General features: G+C 39.8%; 1 protein-coding gene and 1 non-coding gene across 2 annotated transcripts in view; both read left to right on the top strand.

Annotated features, from left to right (window-relative positions):
* Oxsr1 (oxidative stress responsive kinase 1) overlaps positions 1 to 17,048 on the top strand; it is a gene marked incomplete at its 3' end in the record, with an annotated part of 116,643 nt that overhangs the window by 26,178 nt on the left and 73,417 nt on the right. Inside the window, exons 2-3 of the mRNA XM_017801464.2 lie at positions 2,178 to 2,290; positions 15,315 to 15,423. Coding sequence (XP_017656953.1) covers positions 2,178 to 2,290; positions 15,315 to 15,423 — 222 coding nt within the window. The remainder of the gene's footprint in view (positions 1 to 2,177; positions 2,291 to 15,314; positions 15,424 to 17,048) is intronic.
* LOC115072599 lies at positions 8,797 to 8,928 on the top strand. Its single transcript, XR_003851642.1, has one exon.

The raw sequence follows: 17,048 nt of genomic DNA, 5'->3' as shown, positions 1-17,048 counted from the left end.
ACTCCATGTGATTACAGATTTAAAAACTGTGTGTCACAACTCCCAATTTCTAACCCAAGCCTACCAATTTTATTGATTCAAGTATTCTATACAATGAATGTATTTTAATCATGTTCAGACCCCCTCCCCCATTGCCACCTTTACTTTACCACCCCTACCTCCTTCCACCTCTGACTGCATGTCCCATATTAGCAAATGAAAAGCCCACCTGTCTTACACAACACATCTGAACTGGTTGCCAGAGAAATCATATCTCATTGGAATGTTAGTGATTTATAATTCTTACACACAAATGGGCCAAAGTAAGAGCCCATTCCTTTTCTTTTTTACATGATTTTGGGTCAGAATGTGCCTAAGTTTCTTGGGATGGAATTTTCACATACTTTTTTTGATTCGCTTACCCACTGCTTAGGATTGTCCAGTAGGGATTTCTCCGTCCTCAGCTGTCAGAACTGCTTGGATTTCCTCATCAAAATTAGTTACTTGTGACCCAAGTACCTGCAGGATACACTTTGACTGTTTTGGGGCATCAGTCAGCATAATCACTCCATTGTGGTCCAAGGCATTTTCCAACAGTTTTATTCCCCACAGGGTTTTACTCTGGGTAAAAGAAGAAGCTCTGATTTCACAGCAGGCAGCAGTTAGCTCACAGGCCTCCAACCCAACATTTTGTCACCCTAAGATTTTGTGAGTGGCAGTTGGGAGGCTTCATAGCATCGCACAACAGCTTTATAGCAGTGTCCTTTAGTGTATTTTCTGAAATCTGTACAGTTCAAGGTTTCTGTTGCTGCAGCCAGTACTTGATGATGATGGCTGCCCACTATGGGTAGCTGTGCAGTGGAAGCTTGCAGGTCTAGCATCTGGTAGGAGAGGTGTACTGGGGTGCAGTAAGGTGGGATGGTCGCAACCATCTCCTGGCTGAAGTCACTGCCTGGCCCTCTCACTCTCACTAGAGTCCGGTGACCAACATCTTAGCTCTACCCTGTCCATCAGGGCAAGGGTGGCCAGGCTCAAGAATTTTTCTTTCTCATGGTTGAGGACCCAGTTGGTTCTCTTGATGTCCATTGCTCTTGCGTCTTCTCCCATGTCCGGGGGGAACAAGTGATGAGACATCTTACTGGTATGGTGTTTTAAGTCCCAGAGGCTGACTCCCTGGGGCTTGCCTCATTTCACTATCATCTCACTGAGATTCTTAATCAAGTGAAGAGGCCATGAGTCATGTTTTAAGTATGTGCTGAGCTCTGTTGCTGCCATCACCATTGCTCTGGTGCCCGCAACTGCACTGTTGCCATCTTGGCTTTCCAGTTACTTTTTTTCTTACTTGCCAAAATTGGAGTTCAGAATTTAGAGATAAATATAAGAAGCACCTATGGTCAGGAAAATATTCACCTTGTGTGACATGGTCCATCCAGCACCAGCACTCAGTCATTTGGGAACTGGCATGCCAGCTTTTCTTTTTCAAAAGCCCCTGTTTTTTTTTTTTTTGTTTGGGATAGGATCTTACATAGTCCAGGCTGGTCTCCAAAATTGCCATGTAGCAAGGATGACCTTGAACTGATCCTCCTCCCTTTCCCAAGTGCTGGGATTACAGGTATGTGACAGCACATCCAACATCATGCCTATTTTGATTATATCCTGGACATTTGGTTTATTATGTTGGCAGACTCTTGATCCTATTCAAATCTTCTAGTTTAGCAGGTGCCCTATTTAGGTTTACGGTATAGCTTTCTATCCTACTTTTGTGAGTTGTAATTCTCATGGCGATTTAGTTTCCAGAGCTCTTACAATGCTGGTTTTTTCTATTTTTCTGGTACCACTGCAATTCCTGTTTCATCTCTGCAGAACCTGTCCTGACTGACTGGCTTGGCATTGCTAGAGATATGAGACAAGGATGAATCTGACATGCCACAGTTTTAAGTGTGGGATAGAGAACCATGCCCACGCTGATGCTCTAGTCAGTTGGGCCAGTCACCTGTCCTGGATGAGATCATCTGTCTGGCCTTGAGGCTGTTACTTTTATTTACTGGATGTTGTAGGGTATTTCTTCCCATCTGTTATCCACAATTGGAATAATATAACTTAAATTCTTCACTTGTTAAAACTGTAGGAATTAGAAATGTCATGTTTTTATGTGTGTGTTTGTTCATTTATTTATTCATTCATTCATTTATTTTTAGGGAGTGGAGCAACTGCTGTGGTCCAAGCAGCTTATTGTGCCCCCAAAAAGGAGAAAGTGGCAATCAAACGGATAAACCTTGAAAAATGTCAGACTAGCATGGATGAACTTCTGGTATGCATAGCTCATTTGTCTTAAATGAAAAGATATGCTCATATATTTATAGTAGAGAAATTACATCATGTTTTTAGCTTCTTTGGGCAAAGATTTATTTTCATTAATAAATAATAATAATTTTTTTTTATAAAATCAAGGTAAGTTGAAAAAAGTTATCTTTTCCCTCTGAGATTAACATTTGATATATACTCTTTTATACTATGGACATTTAAATATCTTTGCATTTTTATGATAATGCAATCGTTTGCTCTTTTTGAATAGTTTATCATACTACTCTTTCTATGTTTAGTAGTATCCATTGAATAGGTAGACCACAATTTATCATGTTCTGTGGTGTTAGATGTTTAGTCTGTTTTCTTATTGATGTAAACAATGATTATTTAATTATCTTATTTCTTTAGATAATACCATGGATTTGTTTTTTAGGTCAAGGGGAATATCTTTAAAAGATACTGGCTTTATAGAAGCATGGTATCAGTTTGTATTATGAGCACTGGTATAAGATGAGAGATAGAATGAATTTGTCCACCCTTTTTATTTATTTAGAAAAATTTAAGAGACAGGATCTCCCTGTAGCCCCAGCTGTCCTAGAACTCACTTTGTATACCAGGCTGACCTGGAACTCACAGAGATCTGCTTGCCTCTGCCTCCCAAGTGCTGGGATTAAAGGCATGTGCCACCATACCCAGCTTTATTTATGTATCTATTTTGAGCTGGTTTCATTATGGAGCCCTGGGTGTCCTGGAACTTACTTTGTAGATCACAGGGATCGATCTGCCTGCCTCTGCCTCCCAAGTGCTGTGACTAAAAGCCTGTGCCATCAGGCTTGGCTTTAGATTTTTTTATTTTTTTATTTTTTTGGGTCTTTTTTTTTTGAGACAGGGTCTCCCTGTAGCTGTCCTGGAACTCACTATGTAGATCAGGCTGGCCTTGAATTCACAGAGATCTGCCTGCCTTTGCCTCCTGAGTGCTGAGTGCTGAGACTAAAGGCATGCCACCACCATGCCTGGCTAGATTTATTTTTTAAGTGTTTTGGGCATTTGCGGGCCAGAGGTTGATGTCAGGTGACTTCCTCACTCACTATCCACCTTATCTTTTGAGGTGAACCTGGAGCTTGCTTTATTTGGCTAGACTGGTTGGTTAGCAAACCCCAGGGCTCCTCCTGTTTCTGCCTTCCAGTGCTGGCCAAGCACATGTCTGTCACACCTGGCTTTAATGTGGATGCTAAATAAACACTTTATCAACTGTGTAGTCTCCTCTCTTCCTCCTCCTCTCCCTTGTAATCCCAAGGATCAGTAGTGCTAACAGATACTCTATGGCAAAAAATGCAGCCAGACAGGGATTGTTTTATGTTTGTCTGTGTGCTGGGATTACTAGTATAGTTTAAGAATGTAGTGAGTACTCAGTAAGGACAATTGTCAGTTGTTAAAAAATCATTTAAATTTTTTTTTTTTTTTTTTTGGTTTTTTCTAGACAGGGTCTCCCTGTAGCCCCAGCTGTCCTGGAACTTACTATGTAGACCAGGCTGGCCTTGAACTCACAGAGATCTGCCTGCCTCTGCCTCCCAAGTGCTAGGACTACAGGTATGTGCCACCACGCCTGGCTTTTTTTTTGTATTTTTGAGACAGGGTCTCCCTGTAGCTCCAGGTAGCCTTGAACTCAAAGAGATCTGCCTGCCTCTGCCTCCTGAGTGCTGGGACTAAAGGCATGCCCCACCACACCTGGCTCATTTATTTAATGTTTTAAACCTTTAGTTTCTTTGGCTTAAAGTGAAAATATAAGTCCCTTCAGGTACTTTTATACCAGATGTACTAATGTTATTTTATTAAGTGATTTTTTTCTAAGGGTATATTCAGCTAGTACTAGAAAAGGTAGGGATGACCTCTCAAGATGGCTCAGTGGGTGAAGGGGTTTGCTGCCAAGCCTGACAACCTGAGTTTAATCTCTGGGACCCACATGGTAGAAGGAGAGAACCAGTTTCCATAAGTTGCCCTCTCATGTCCACATGTGCACCATGGGATGTGCAGATGGGACCGCACCCCAAATAAATAAATAAATAAAATTTAAACAAGGAAAAAACAAAGGACAGAGGTTAGGACTGAGATTATCTCTGTGGTTTAGAAGTTTTTCCATTGTCAACCATTTTTTTTTTCCTCTGGTGCTGAAGCTTTAACCTAGGTCCTCTTGCTTGCTAGGCAAGGAGTCAGCTGCTAAGCTACATCTGCAACCCTCCACACTGTCCAGAATTGAAGTGAATTTCTGGTACTGTCTGTACTGAGTATTAGGGAATAATTGGAATGAAAGAAAAAGTAGTAATAGAATTATATATGTAACTTGGAGCGGATGAGATAAATACTTGGGTAGAAGCTGAAGGAATGGAGAGGGTTGCTGCAGTGATCTGAAGTCAACTGTGGAGAAAGACACAGGCTTGGAAGGAGAGGTTCATTATAGTCTTGTTTGAAGATTTTGGAATAATGGTTGCCACTGGTACCTTAGAGCACCATTTGAACTTTGGGACAGCAGTGATGAAAGAAATCTATAAATTGTAAATTAATTCTGCTAAATCAAAATACAAAATTTAACCTATATATTAAAACTGGGATTTGAGGATACCAATGTGAATAGCTATCATTTGCCTTTTTTGAAAATTTATTTTGGCCAGATGCAGTGGTGGTCTCTCAGTACTTCAGAGGTGGGAGCAGGAAGATTAGAAATTCAAGGTCATCCTTAGCTACATAGTGAGTTTGGGGCCAGCCTGGAATACATGATATACTAGCTCAAAAAAAAAAAAGAATCCATTTCATTTTCTTTCTCCTTTTTTTTTTCGAGATTGTTTTTTATTTGATGTGATGGATTCCATTGAAAATAAGTAGTTTCCTTTTTATAAACATGCTTAAAATTTTTTTTCATTGTGAAAGTCTTTATTGTAAGAAATTTGGTTTAATAAAAAAATGTTAACAAGTTTCACTTAGCAAAATACACACAAATGGAAATCACAGTACAAAGAAAACTAAATCAAGGCTTCACCAATTCATACAATATTAATATTGTGTCTCAACTCCCTTTAAAAAGCTTAAACTTGGGACTGGAGAGATGGCTTAGCAGTTAAGAGCACTGACTGTTCTTGCAGAGGACCCGGGTTTAATTCCCAGCACCTACATGGCGGCTATGAACTGTCCTTAAGTCCAGTTCCGGGGGAATTTGAAGCCCTCTTCTGACCTCCACAGCACTGCATGACATGGGTGCATTCATCTACATGCAGGCAATATACTCGTACACATAAAATAAATTAAAAAAAAAAAAAGCTTAAATTTAACCTAAAAGATTTTAAATGAGAATATAAAGTAGAATGAGCAAGAGAATGCTCATCTTTGAATCGGGGCTCTAGCACCTTTGAGTTCTCCAGAAAAGTACTTCTCCCCAGTATGTTCACTCTGGGGTGCTGTAAAAGATCCACACTTAGCATACTTAGAGTACTTTAACTGAGGTGACATCACTCTGAAGTGTGCTACCAAAATGTTAATTGAGAAAAATTGAGGAAATGGTTTTAGTTTACTCAGCATTAACATGCTAGAAGAAAAGTTTGCATGAGAAACGCTGAAGATACCATTTTAAAATCCAGATTTCACAAACTAGGGTGTGAAGTGGGTCGGTCCCCCAGCTTCCTCTAGTTATGAACTGTACTTCACTGCATATTGGCTGCCTGTGATTCTTTTTTTTTTTTTAATAGAAATAACTCAAATGTTCTAACAGTACTAATCCTATGCACTCATGCTGTTCTGACCGCTGTCACAGGCTCCAGAACAGCCATTCACCGACTGGCTCTCCAGGCTACTACAGGAGGCCTGGGCCACTGACACACCCATGTTGGGTGTCATCTGGCTACTGTAAGCCCCATTTTTGGCCTGTTGTTGAATTTAGGAAGAGTTATATGTATCTGTGTTGCATTTTGGCCACATATGCAGTTATAGAAACTTTTCTAGTAATGAACTATAGCAGTGATCCTTGAAAATGTCTTAGGGCTTTAAAATTTGATTACAAAATAGTTGGTTTCCATATGGCTTTTTCAAACTTTTGTTTTGATTTACCTGTACTCTGACCCTTCATTTCCCTATCTGCCTATCCCCTGCTCTTGCTTAACACTTTCCATCCTCAGTATTCCTCTGTCTACTTTCCTGTTACTTATGTTCTATCCCCCCCATAAGTGACCACCTTTCCAATGACCTCTTTCTAGTGTCCTAGTTTCTGCAGGTACTCCAAGTTGAACACACAAAATTAGATTGGAAGCTAGGATCCACATGAGAGGGAGTGCTTATAGCATTTGCTTTTCTGTGCCTGGGGTTAATTCACTTAATATAATTTTTTCCAGTTCCATCCATTTACCTGCAGTTTCCTAATTTCATTTTTCTTTACAACTGAATCAAATTCTGTTGTTTATGTACCATATTTTCATGATCAGTTCATCAGTAGATGGACATTATGGCTAATTCTATTTCTTAGCTATTGTGAATAGAGCAACAGCAAAGACGAATGAGCAGGTATCTCTGTAGTAGGATATCGAGCCCTTTAGGCATATGCCCAGGAGTGGAATAGCTGGATCATATGGCAGTTCTAGTTATTTATTTATTTATTTATTTATTTATTATTTATTATTTATTTATTTATTTATTTATTTATTTATTTATTTATTTATTTATTAATTTTATGTGTTTGAGTGTATTGCCTGCTGGTGTGTAAGTGCTCCTGTGTTGCACAGTCCCCTTGGAGATCAGAAAAGGGCATCAGATTCCCCTGTAACTGGGGTTGCAAATGGTTGTTAGTCCCCTTTTTTTGAGACAAGGTCTCACTATATAGCACTGGTTGGCCTGGACCTTGTTATGTTGACCAGGATAGTCTCAAACTCAGAGGTTTGCCTGCCTTTGCCTCCCAGGTGCTGGGATTAAAGGTGCACTCTACCCAGCCCATTGTTGATTTCTTTTTTTTTTTTTTTTTTTTTTTTTAGACAGGGTCTCTCTGTAGCCCCAGCTGTCCTGGAACTCACTGTGTAGACCAGGCTGGCCTTGAACTCATAAAGATCCACCTGCCTCTGCCTCCCAAGTGCTGGCATTAAAGGTGAGCGTCACCACGCCTGGCTGATTTTTTTTTAAGTGTTAGGAGTACTTTACTTAAAGTACACTGATTTAAATCTTAAAATACCTTCATACCAACAGCTATAATTAGAATTTGTCTGAAATTGATGTCAGGGCTTAGCTCACATGCATAAACTAACCATTACCTATAGTATAGACATCTGAAGAACAACTCAAATGGACATTCCAAAATACCCTGCTGCTAGCCATGACAGGGAAGCTGCAGCCATGAAATCTCAATAATATGGTTGCCTAAAATGAACCTGCATAATGACAGCAGTTGAAATACCAATATGGATGAGGGAAATTTCACAAGGTTCTTCCTCTAGACGATGAGCTACAGGCAGTTAATGCCTGCTGAAAGGGGGATAAACCGTTTTCTCTAAGGAAAAGGCCATTGAGAGGTTATCCAGTCCTAAGTGGTCAACCAGGAACATATGAGTACCACTAAGTGCACTCAGTAGGCCCATTAAAGAAGAGATCACAAAGGGACCAGAGAGATAACTCAGCAGTTAAGAGCATTTCCTGCTCCAGCAGAGGACCTGGGTTCCTTTCCCAGCACCCACATGGTGGCTCTCAACTGGTCATAATTCCAGTTCCAGGGGATCCAACACACTTTTCTAGCCTCCATGAACACTACACTTATGTGCATGTGGGCAAAACATCATACACATAAAAAGGAATAAATTCTTTACCTGGGTTTGGTGGTGCATACCTTTAATCTCAGTATTCAGGAGTCAGAGGTAGGTAGATCTCTGTAAGATCCAGGCTAGCCTGGTCTACATATTGAGTTCCAGACCAGCTAGAGCTACAGGGAGAGCCTTTTTCCAAAAAAAAAAAAAAAAAAAAGGATGAACTGAGAGGTCATGAAATTGAGAGGTGTGAGAAGAGTTGGGGGGCAGAAGGAGAGTTAAAAATGACATGTGGGGCTGGAAAGATGGCTCAGCGGTTAAGAACACTTGTTCTCACAGAAGTCCTGGGTTCATATCCCAGCACCCACATGGCAGCTAACAACTGTCCATAACTCTAGTTCCAGGGGATCCAACAGCCTCTTCTGTTCTCCGCGGGCATTGCACGACACAGGTGCACTTACCTACATGCAGGTATAACACTCATACACATTAAAAAAAAAAATAGGGGCTGGAGAGATGGCTCAGCGGTTAAGAACACTGGTTGTTCTTGCAAAAGACCTGGGTTTGAATCCCAGTACCCACATGGCAGCTAACAACTGTCTGTAACTCCAGTTCCAGGGAATCTGACAGCCTCTTCTGACCTCTGTGGGCATTGCACAACACAGGTGCACTTACCTACATGCAGGCAATACACACATACACATAAAATAAAAATAATAAATAAAAAAAAATGACATAATAAAATGACATAATATGTGTCAGAGGTGATATGTTGTGATAGCTGGGTGAAGAAGTACAGTATTAAATCACAAGCCATGAGTCTTAAGCCCAGTGTGTAAAGACACATTCTGAGTTATAACACAGAGGCATAACTAAAAAAAAAAAACAAAAACGATATAAATACAGTACTCATGAGATTCTCAAAAGGTTTAAAAAATATTTTAAATATTCCAAAAATCCTTTATTTCTTCTGTTTTCCCATAATTTATAAAATCATCATTATGTTTGTTTTCCATTGTTGATTTCTTGATGATATCCCAGTCTGGCCTCCAATTTACAATGTTGCCAAGGATGATCTTGAACTTCTGATCCTCCTCCTTCCAATTCCTAAGTGCTGGAATACAGGTGTGTGCCACTATACCTGGATTGAACCTGGGGCTTCATGCATCCTAGGCAAGCACTCTACTAACTGAGCTACATCACTAGTCTTGGTTAACTCTTTTTTGAGAGAGGGTCTCACCTCATTGCCCAGGCTTACCTGTAACCTGCTGTGTAGCCCAGCAAAGGCTGGACTTGTGATCTGCCTGCCTTAGCCTTCCTAGTACTGGGATTACAGAGATGGGATACCATGTGTGGCCCATTTGCTAGTTATTGTATATAATTAGTAAGGATACTATTGAGATAAATATCTTATTTACTAGTTAGTGACTGGGGCTCAAAATTTAAGTTCCTTGATTAAGTTCTGATGGTGATTACAGCAAACATCCTTCATTGTACTTTTACCTCAAACATCTCAGTAATAGGTTGTAATTCTCTCTTACAGATGAGGTGGGTAAATCACATAATAAGAGGCAGTGTCTAGATTAAAAATCAGGGTTTTCTTACTCAAAACTAATGTTTTCTACTTAGCACAGCACTAACAAAATGATAATCTTAGTTTAAAAGTTGAAAGAACATTGCTTCTTAAATGTGTGATGGAAACTCTTGAGAAGCCTGTATTTCCTTTTCAGTGTGTACTTGATTCTGAAGCTAACTTACTTTCAATTCCTTTCTTTGATCCCTGAATTTATTCTCTGAGGGCAAGAAGAACCTGGAAACTCAGAGGAGAGGTGTTAGTGTGATCTCTGTCTCTGTAACTTCCCCAGCCTTCCCTCACTGGTAACATTATTGGCAAGCCAGGGCCAGTAGATGACCCATTTTCTAATCCCTAAGCTCCTCCCACTCCTTTGCAAGAATTACACACTGGGAAAATGCAGAATAGTAGGACCTGTGATCAGGTGGGGCACCTGTATCTAAACACCCTACCACCACCTCCAGTTGGACCCAAACTCTTGTACTTAAAGAACTGCTCCCAGGGTCCACAGGGATCACCTTAGGTAGAGTGAAAAAGATGCCTGATTTATTGATGATATTAAGACCTGAGATCTGAATGCTGGGGTCTCTTTCTGAGAGATATGAAGCCCTTCAGGTTATCTTTAAAAAGCTGAGGTCAGGCCGGGCATGGTGGTGCATCCTTTAATCCCAGCAGTTTGGGAGGCAGAGGCAGGTGAATCTTTGGGAATGTGAGGCCACCAGGGGCTACAGGGAGATCCTGTCTCAAAAACAAAACAACTCAAAACAAACCAAAAAATCTGAGATTAACATGTAGAATTTGGGATACTGTAGTATTAGAATTTATTTTCAGTATTGTTTTTATTGCAATGCAGAAAGAGTACCATGGGTTCTCTGAAGAGTACTAGTATAAACCAGGCTTACATGTACATATCTTTTTTAAAAAAATTAAACATTTCTTTTTAAAAAGTATTCTATTATTTTTTAAATATTTTATTTACTATTTTTATTTTATGTGTATGAGTGTGTTGCCTGCATATATGTGAGTGCACCCATGTCGGGCATTGCTGCAGAGGTCAGAAGAGGGCTGTGGATTTCCCTGGAACTGGAGTTAAGGATGGTTTGTAGCCCCCATGTGGGTGCTGGGAATCGAACCCAGGTCCTCTGCAAGAGCAGTTAATGCTCTTAACCACTGAGCCATCTCTCCAGTCCTAATTTTGTTATTATTTTTATGTGTATGAATGTATTGCCTGCATGTATGTAAGTGTGCCCATGTCATGCAGTGCCCACGGAGGTCAGAAGAGGGTGTCAGATCCCCTGGTGCCTATCTGGAAGGCAGATGACTACTTGTGGGAGTTGGTTTTCTCCTTCCATTATGTAGGTTCTCGGTGTTGGGGTATAGGCTGGATGTTTTCAGGTTCTTGGCTTCTTTTCAAAGAATTGAAAATAAGGGCTTACATAGATTTGCAAAAGTAGCAAGGTTATAATACAGATTATAGAGAGATACACTGTTAAGATTGTCATCAGACCACATGAGTGAAAGTACTCAAGGATCCTGGGCTACAGACATCCTGAGGTCTCTTTTATGTGATCTAAATGAAGTGAGGGACTGGTCACTAAGGGATGTAGTTTATGTGGCTTTCTATTTTGATTGATAGATTAGGCCATGTTTATTTTTCTTACTAGGCATGTCCCTTCCCATAATACATCTGACTTTAATCTGCACACTCAATTATGACTAGGCATAAAATGGGAAATAGGGGATTGTCCCTAAAAGTTCACTTGAACGCCCAGTTCAGATTGGATTGGCCTTTCTATGTACCTGATACATTGAGACTGTACTTGAATAGAAACTGTCAGAATTTGATTGTTGCTACAGGTGAAGGCAAGGAAGTATGTGTAGTCCAGTGGTGATCTGAGGGAGTGCTAAGGTTGCTAGGTACATTGTTGGAAGAGGTGTGTTTGCCTAATATGTGCAGGTGAAGGAGGTACACTGCCAAGTGGTGCATTATAAGGAGGGGGCTTTGCAGAAACAAAACCAAATAGCATTCCAGGGTACTAAACTGTCCTGTGCTTGCCTGCCTAATTTGGAGAGCAAACTCAGATTGTCAGATTGTCAAGCACCTTTACCCACTGAGCCTGCAAAACTTTTTGCAAGAGTTCTCATATGCTGAGTTTTCATGTGTTGTTCTCTCAGCTTCCTCTAATACTAACATAACCATGGTTGCAGTTATCATAACTGAAAAGTTAGCTATTACATTTCTCCATGATCTCCTATTCTGGTAGTAGTAATAGTCTATAGAGTTCTTGGCTCTAGTCTTACTGTCTCCATTTATTTCCTAAATTGCAGTTATAGTAATTTATGAAAGGTCATATGGTTGAACCTTTGATGCCATTCCCTAACTGTTAGGATGAAGGCTAATTTTTAAAATATACTTAAAAGGTCCTGCATGATGTGGTTCAGGTAATTAAACACTCAAAAGCCTATTTCAGTGTCAATGCAATAAAACTTCAAAGCCCTTACTGATTATGACACAGATTTTGTTAATGTATCTCTCCAGTGAACTCTTTTAATGTCTAATACTTTGCCTTATCAGACTGTTTACTATTCTGTGTTGTAATAGTATTTAACTTCTTTACCAGACTTTGAGTTTTATGAGGGCTCATCACTATAGTCATGTTAGCACTGTGCCTGACATATAGTTGGTCTAATAGGTACTTAATAAATACATATCTTTGGAAAGCAGGAACTACTTACCCATACAGCTTTCCTAATTAAAATTTGTTTTTATTATTATTTGTGTGTATACATGAGTGTACGTGTGTATGTATGTATGTATGTGTATGTGTGTATATACATGCCAGTGCCAGAGGTGTGGGATCCCCTGGAGCTGGAGTTAGAGGCACTTGAGAGCTACCCAGTGTGGGTGTGGGGAACAGAACTTTGGCCCTCTAGAAGACTAGTATAAACTCTTTTTTATAATAATTTTTGAAATATTTTTATTTTATGTGTGTGTTTTGCCTTCATGCAGGTAAGTGTAACACGGGCATACAGTGTCCAAAGAGGCCAGAAGAGGGTGTTGGATCCCCTGGAACTGGAGATAAGAACAGTTTTTAGCTGCCTTGTGGGTGCTGGGAAGTAAACCTTGGTCTTCTGCAAGAGCATGCTTTTAACCACTGGGCCATCTCTCTTTTTCTTTTTCTTTGAGACAAAGTCTTGATATGTAGCCCTGGCTGGCCTGGAATTTACTGTGTAGACCAGGCTGGCTTCCAACTCAACAGAAATCAGCCTATTTCTGCTTCCTGAGTACTGAAATTAAAGGCATTTGCCACCATGCCTGGTGCCGTATACATGCTTCACCTGAGCTAACCAGTTTTTGATCCCAAATTGGATCCTTTTTTGTGGAACCAGTACTGTGCTGATTGAGCGGAGATAGACTTGCAAATCTCCACCTGGTGATGATTGGGAGCTACAGAGAGTAAAAGAAATACAGAGAACAGATAGGCTAATAAAAGGGAGAAATAGGCCAGGTGTGGTGGCACACGCCTTTAATCCCAGCACTTGGGAGGCAGAGGCAGGTGAATCTTTGTGAGTTCAAGGCCAGCTTGGTCTACATAGTGAGTTCCAGAACAGCTGGGGCTACAGGGAGACCCTGTCTCAAAAAGACCAAAAAAAAAAAAAAGGAGAAATAGGTCTTTTTTGGGAATTTTTTTCTGTTCCTTCTTATGATTTTTTTCCCCTAATGATTGTCTTGGTAGTTGTCAGTTGTCAAAGTTGGAGTGGAGGGTGTGATTTAGCATGCAGATGGGAATTTACTGAAGTTAAGGGTTGTCTGGTAGACCTGATTACCATCTGAGATCCAACCAGCTTTGATCCATTTACCTGAGAGGCAGCTTCTGACTCAGCTGTCCTGTTCTTAGCTATAAACAGTATTTGGGCAGTATAGGAATTAAGCTAGGTCACTGAAGCAGTACATGATTAGGGCAGGGTAACAATTGTGTCTTAAGTATATCCTGCATATTTATTCTTATTTAAAAATTACTTTGGGGCTAGGGATGTGGCTTAGTGGTCCTTGGCTTAATTCCTTAACAACCCCCCCTCCAAAAAAAAAAAACCCCAACTTATTATGCTGTTTACTTTGTAGTGGTACAGTTTCCCCATAATCTATAAAGCTAAATCCAGGTTCCACCTCCTCCATAAAGACTTGCTTTTTGTTGTTGTTCTGGCTTTTTTTTTTTTTCTTTTTTTGTCTTTTTGAGACAGGGTCTCTCTGTAGTCCCAGCTGTCCTGGAACTCACTGTGTAGACCAGGCTGACCTCTGTCTCACAAAGATCCACCTGCTTCTGCCTCCTGAGTGCTGGGATTAAAGGCTTTTTTTTTTTTAAATTTTAATTTTTTAATTTTTATTTAATTTTGTTTAATTAAAAAAATTTTTTACTATTTTTATTTTATGTGTAGAAATGTATTGCCTGCATGTGTGTAAGTGCACACATGTTGTGCAAACCCAGGTCCTCTGCAAGAGTAGCCAGAGCTCTTAACTGCTGAGCCATCTCTCCAGCCCCTTATTTCTTTTAAAAGACAGGGTCACAGGGTGTCCTGGTGCACCCTCTTTAATCCCAGCACTTGGGGAGAGGCAGAGGCAGGCGGATCTCTTTGAGATAGAGGCCAACCTGGTCTACATAGGGAATTCCAGGTGAGCTGAAGCTATAGGGAGACCCTGTCTCACAAAGACCAAAAAAAAAAAAAAAAAAAAAAAAAAATCATAAACAGAGATTTAACCTTTTGGTACAGATTTCTACTTTGGATGTAAGTTTATAGCTTTGTCCCATTTCAGTGTGTTTTCTTTTTAGTGTGAAAAACATTTCACAAAGATGAGGTAAACTGATAGTTTACCAAGACAAAATAAGTTGCACCCCCCTCCCCCAAACAGTGACAAAATCCCGTACCCTCTGCTTATTAGTAATTATTCTCTGTGGCTATAAAGTCAGATTTCCGAAGATGGTTCTTCAAGAGCATTTTAAAATAAAAAGATGTGTTCCAGTGGAGGCTTTCTATGGTACTGTGTATGATAGTGAATGCTTCTGCTTTCAGAGATGACTGTAGTGAGTAGAAGTAGTAAAGTCAGAATGGACTGTGGGAAACCATTTTGATGAGTGATTTTCTGATTTAGCCTTTTTAATTAAAATTTTTTTTAAGATTTTATTTTTATTTTATGTGTATTTATGTATATGAGTGTATTGCCTGCATGTATGTAGGTAAACCCAAGTTGTGCAGTGCCCACAGAGATCAGAAGAGGGTGTCAGGTCCCCTGGAACTGGAGTTATGAACAGCTATTAGCTGCCATGTGGGTGCTGGGAACTGAACCTGGGTCTTCTGTAAGAGCAGCCAGTGCTCTTAACCACTGAACCACCTCTCCAGCCCCTAAAAAAATTTTTTTTTGAGACAGGCTCATGCCAGTGTAATATAACTCAGGCTATTCTCTAACTCTCAGTCCTCCTCCTGTGGTTTCTCAAGTGTTGGGATTATAGATGTGTGCAATCTGGTCCAACTCCTGCTTCTGGTTTATCCATTCCTGAAGAGATTACTTACTTGAAGGTCCCAGAAAAGATTTTTTAATAATCTTGAGATCACCAAATCTGCATTTGTTAATTTTCACATTTGTTTTAAGCTGGCATATAATGAATTACCATGTATTTTCTTCTTTGTAGAAAGAAATTCAAGCCATGAGTCAGTGCCATCATCCTAATATTGTATCTTACTACACGTCTTTTGTGGTAAAAGATGAGCTGTGGCTAGTCATGAAGCTGTTGAGTGGAGGTGAGTTAAACATCATATCATGAAATGCTGTTTTATGGGTTGAAAGTTTAATAAAAGTTTCCTTCTTTCTGTCCTGATAGGGTTCCATGGACATTTTTCATTTGAGAAGATAAGAACATAGTTCCAGAAAAATGCTGGTGTGTGAGAAGTAATAGATCTCACACGTTGCATCTGTCTGTCATGCCTCTTAAACTTTTCTTAATTTAGGGTGGCTTCCTCTCCCTTCCATGATAGAAAGTTATTGAAAAATCTTGTCCAGTTATCTTGTAGAATGACTTATATTCTGGATTTATTTGATTACTTCTTAATGTTGTTAAACTTGATGCATATGTCTATGAAAAATAGAAAGACTTGATTGAATTCGAGCTAAATATTTTTAGACAGAATGCTTTGCAATGTTATATACATCATATTACATCACATCAGGAAATATTTTCTTCTATCTGGATGTGTCTTTAAATGGTGATGTTAATTTTTTTTTTGCTTAAGGTTGTGACAACCCATGCCTCCCTGTGGAAAATTAACTTTTTTCCTTTTAGCTGGCAGGGAATCTGTGAGATGAAACTTGGCATTATTAGTTTACAGCTCCCCATCAGTCTTTATTGTTTTAACCTTATAATCCTTATTTGAATCAGTTAATTCATTGAAGTTATAGTTATTTTTATTATTGTATTATTTCTTTGGTATTTATAAACTGGCATTCTTCTTTGAAGAAGAAATTTGCCTTATTAATGGGAGTTCTTTAGTCTGGACAGTAATTCCTACTAAAAAGGCAGAGTAAAAATGGTTGAGGGCAGGTGAGATGGCTCAGCAGGTAAAGCGCTTGCTTGAGACTTGTGTTCCATCCTTGGAACTCACGCAAAGGTGGAAATACAGAATTGACTCCACAAAGTTGTCCTCTGACCACATGCACTCATGCCTTCCACTCAGTAAAAGATATTTTTTAAAATTATTGAATTGGGCACAGTGAATCACAGGAATCCTAGAGTACAGGAAATCTAAGACAGGAAGCTCTAAGTTTGAGGCCAGCTTGGTCTCTTTAGCTAATTCCTTGCTTTTTGATTTGAGATGTGTGTGTGTTTGTGTTTGGGTGTGTTCTTTTTGGTTGTTTATGTGTGTGCAGATACATGTATGTGCAGGTGTGTGTGTGTGTGTGTGTGTGTGTGTGTGTGTGTGTGTGTGTGTATGTATGTATGTGTATGTAGGCCAGAGGACAGCTTTGACTGTCATTCCTCAGGTACTATCCACTTTCTTTGTTTTGCAACACAGTTTCTTTACTGGCTTGAAACTTGTCAGGGAGGCTAGGTGGAGTGGCCAGAAAACCTTGGGGATCTACTTGTCTCTACTTACCCAGTGTTGGGATTACAGTCTTCCCCCCCCCACCCCAGTAGGTTCTGGGGATTGAATTTAGGTCCTCTTGCTTGCTTTTTACTGATTGAGCCATCTCCTCAGACCTATTTATTCAGAATTTCTTAGGTTCACATTTATATTCCTTTTTTTCTAGGTCTAGAATCAGCCAGTATTCTGAGCAGATTTGATACTTTTTCTGAGGAATGATGTTACAAAGCATAATTTAAATACTTGGAGTGTTCGTTGCTGCCATACTGTCAGTGCTTCTATAGTTT

Source organism: Nannospalax galili, unplaced genomic scaffold (genome assembly GCF_000622305.1).
Source record: "Nannospalax galili isolate Female #2095 unplaced genomic scaffold, S.galili_v1.0 scaffold1263, whole genome shotgun sequence".
In the NCBI taxonomy this organism is placed as follows: Eukaryota; Metazoa; Chordata; class Mammalia; order Rodentia; family Spalacidae; genus Nannospalax; species Nannospalax galili.
Note: the sequence above shows the minus strand (reverse complement) of the source record. Positions and strands in the feature narration are given on the sequence as shown.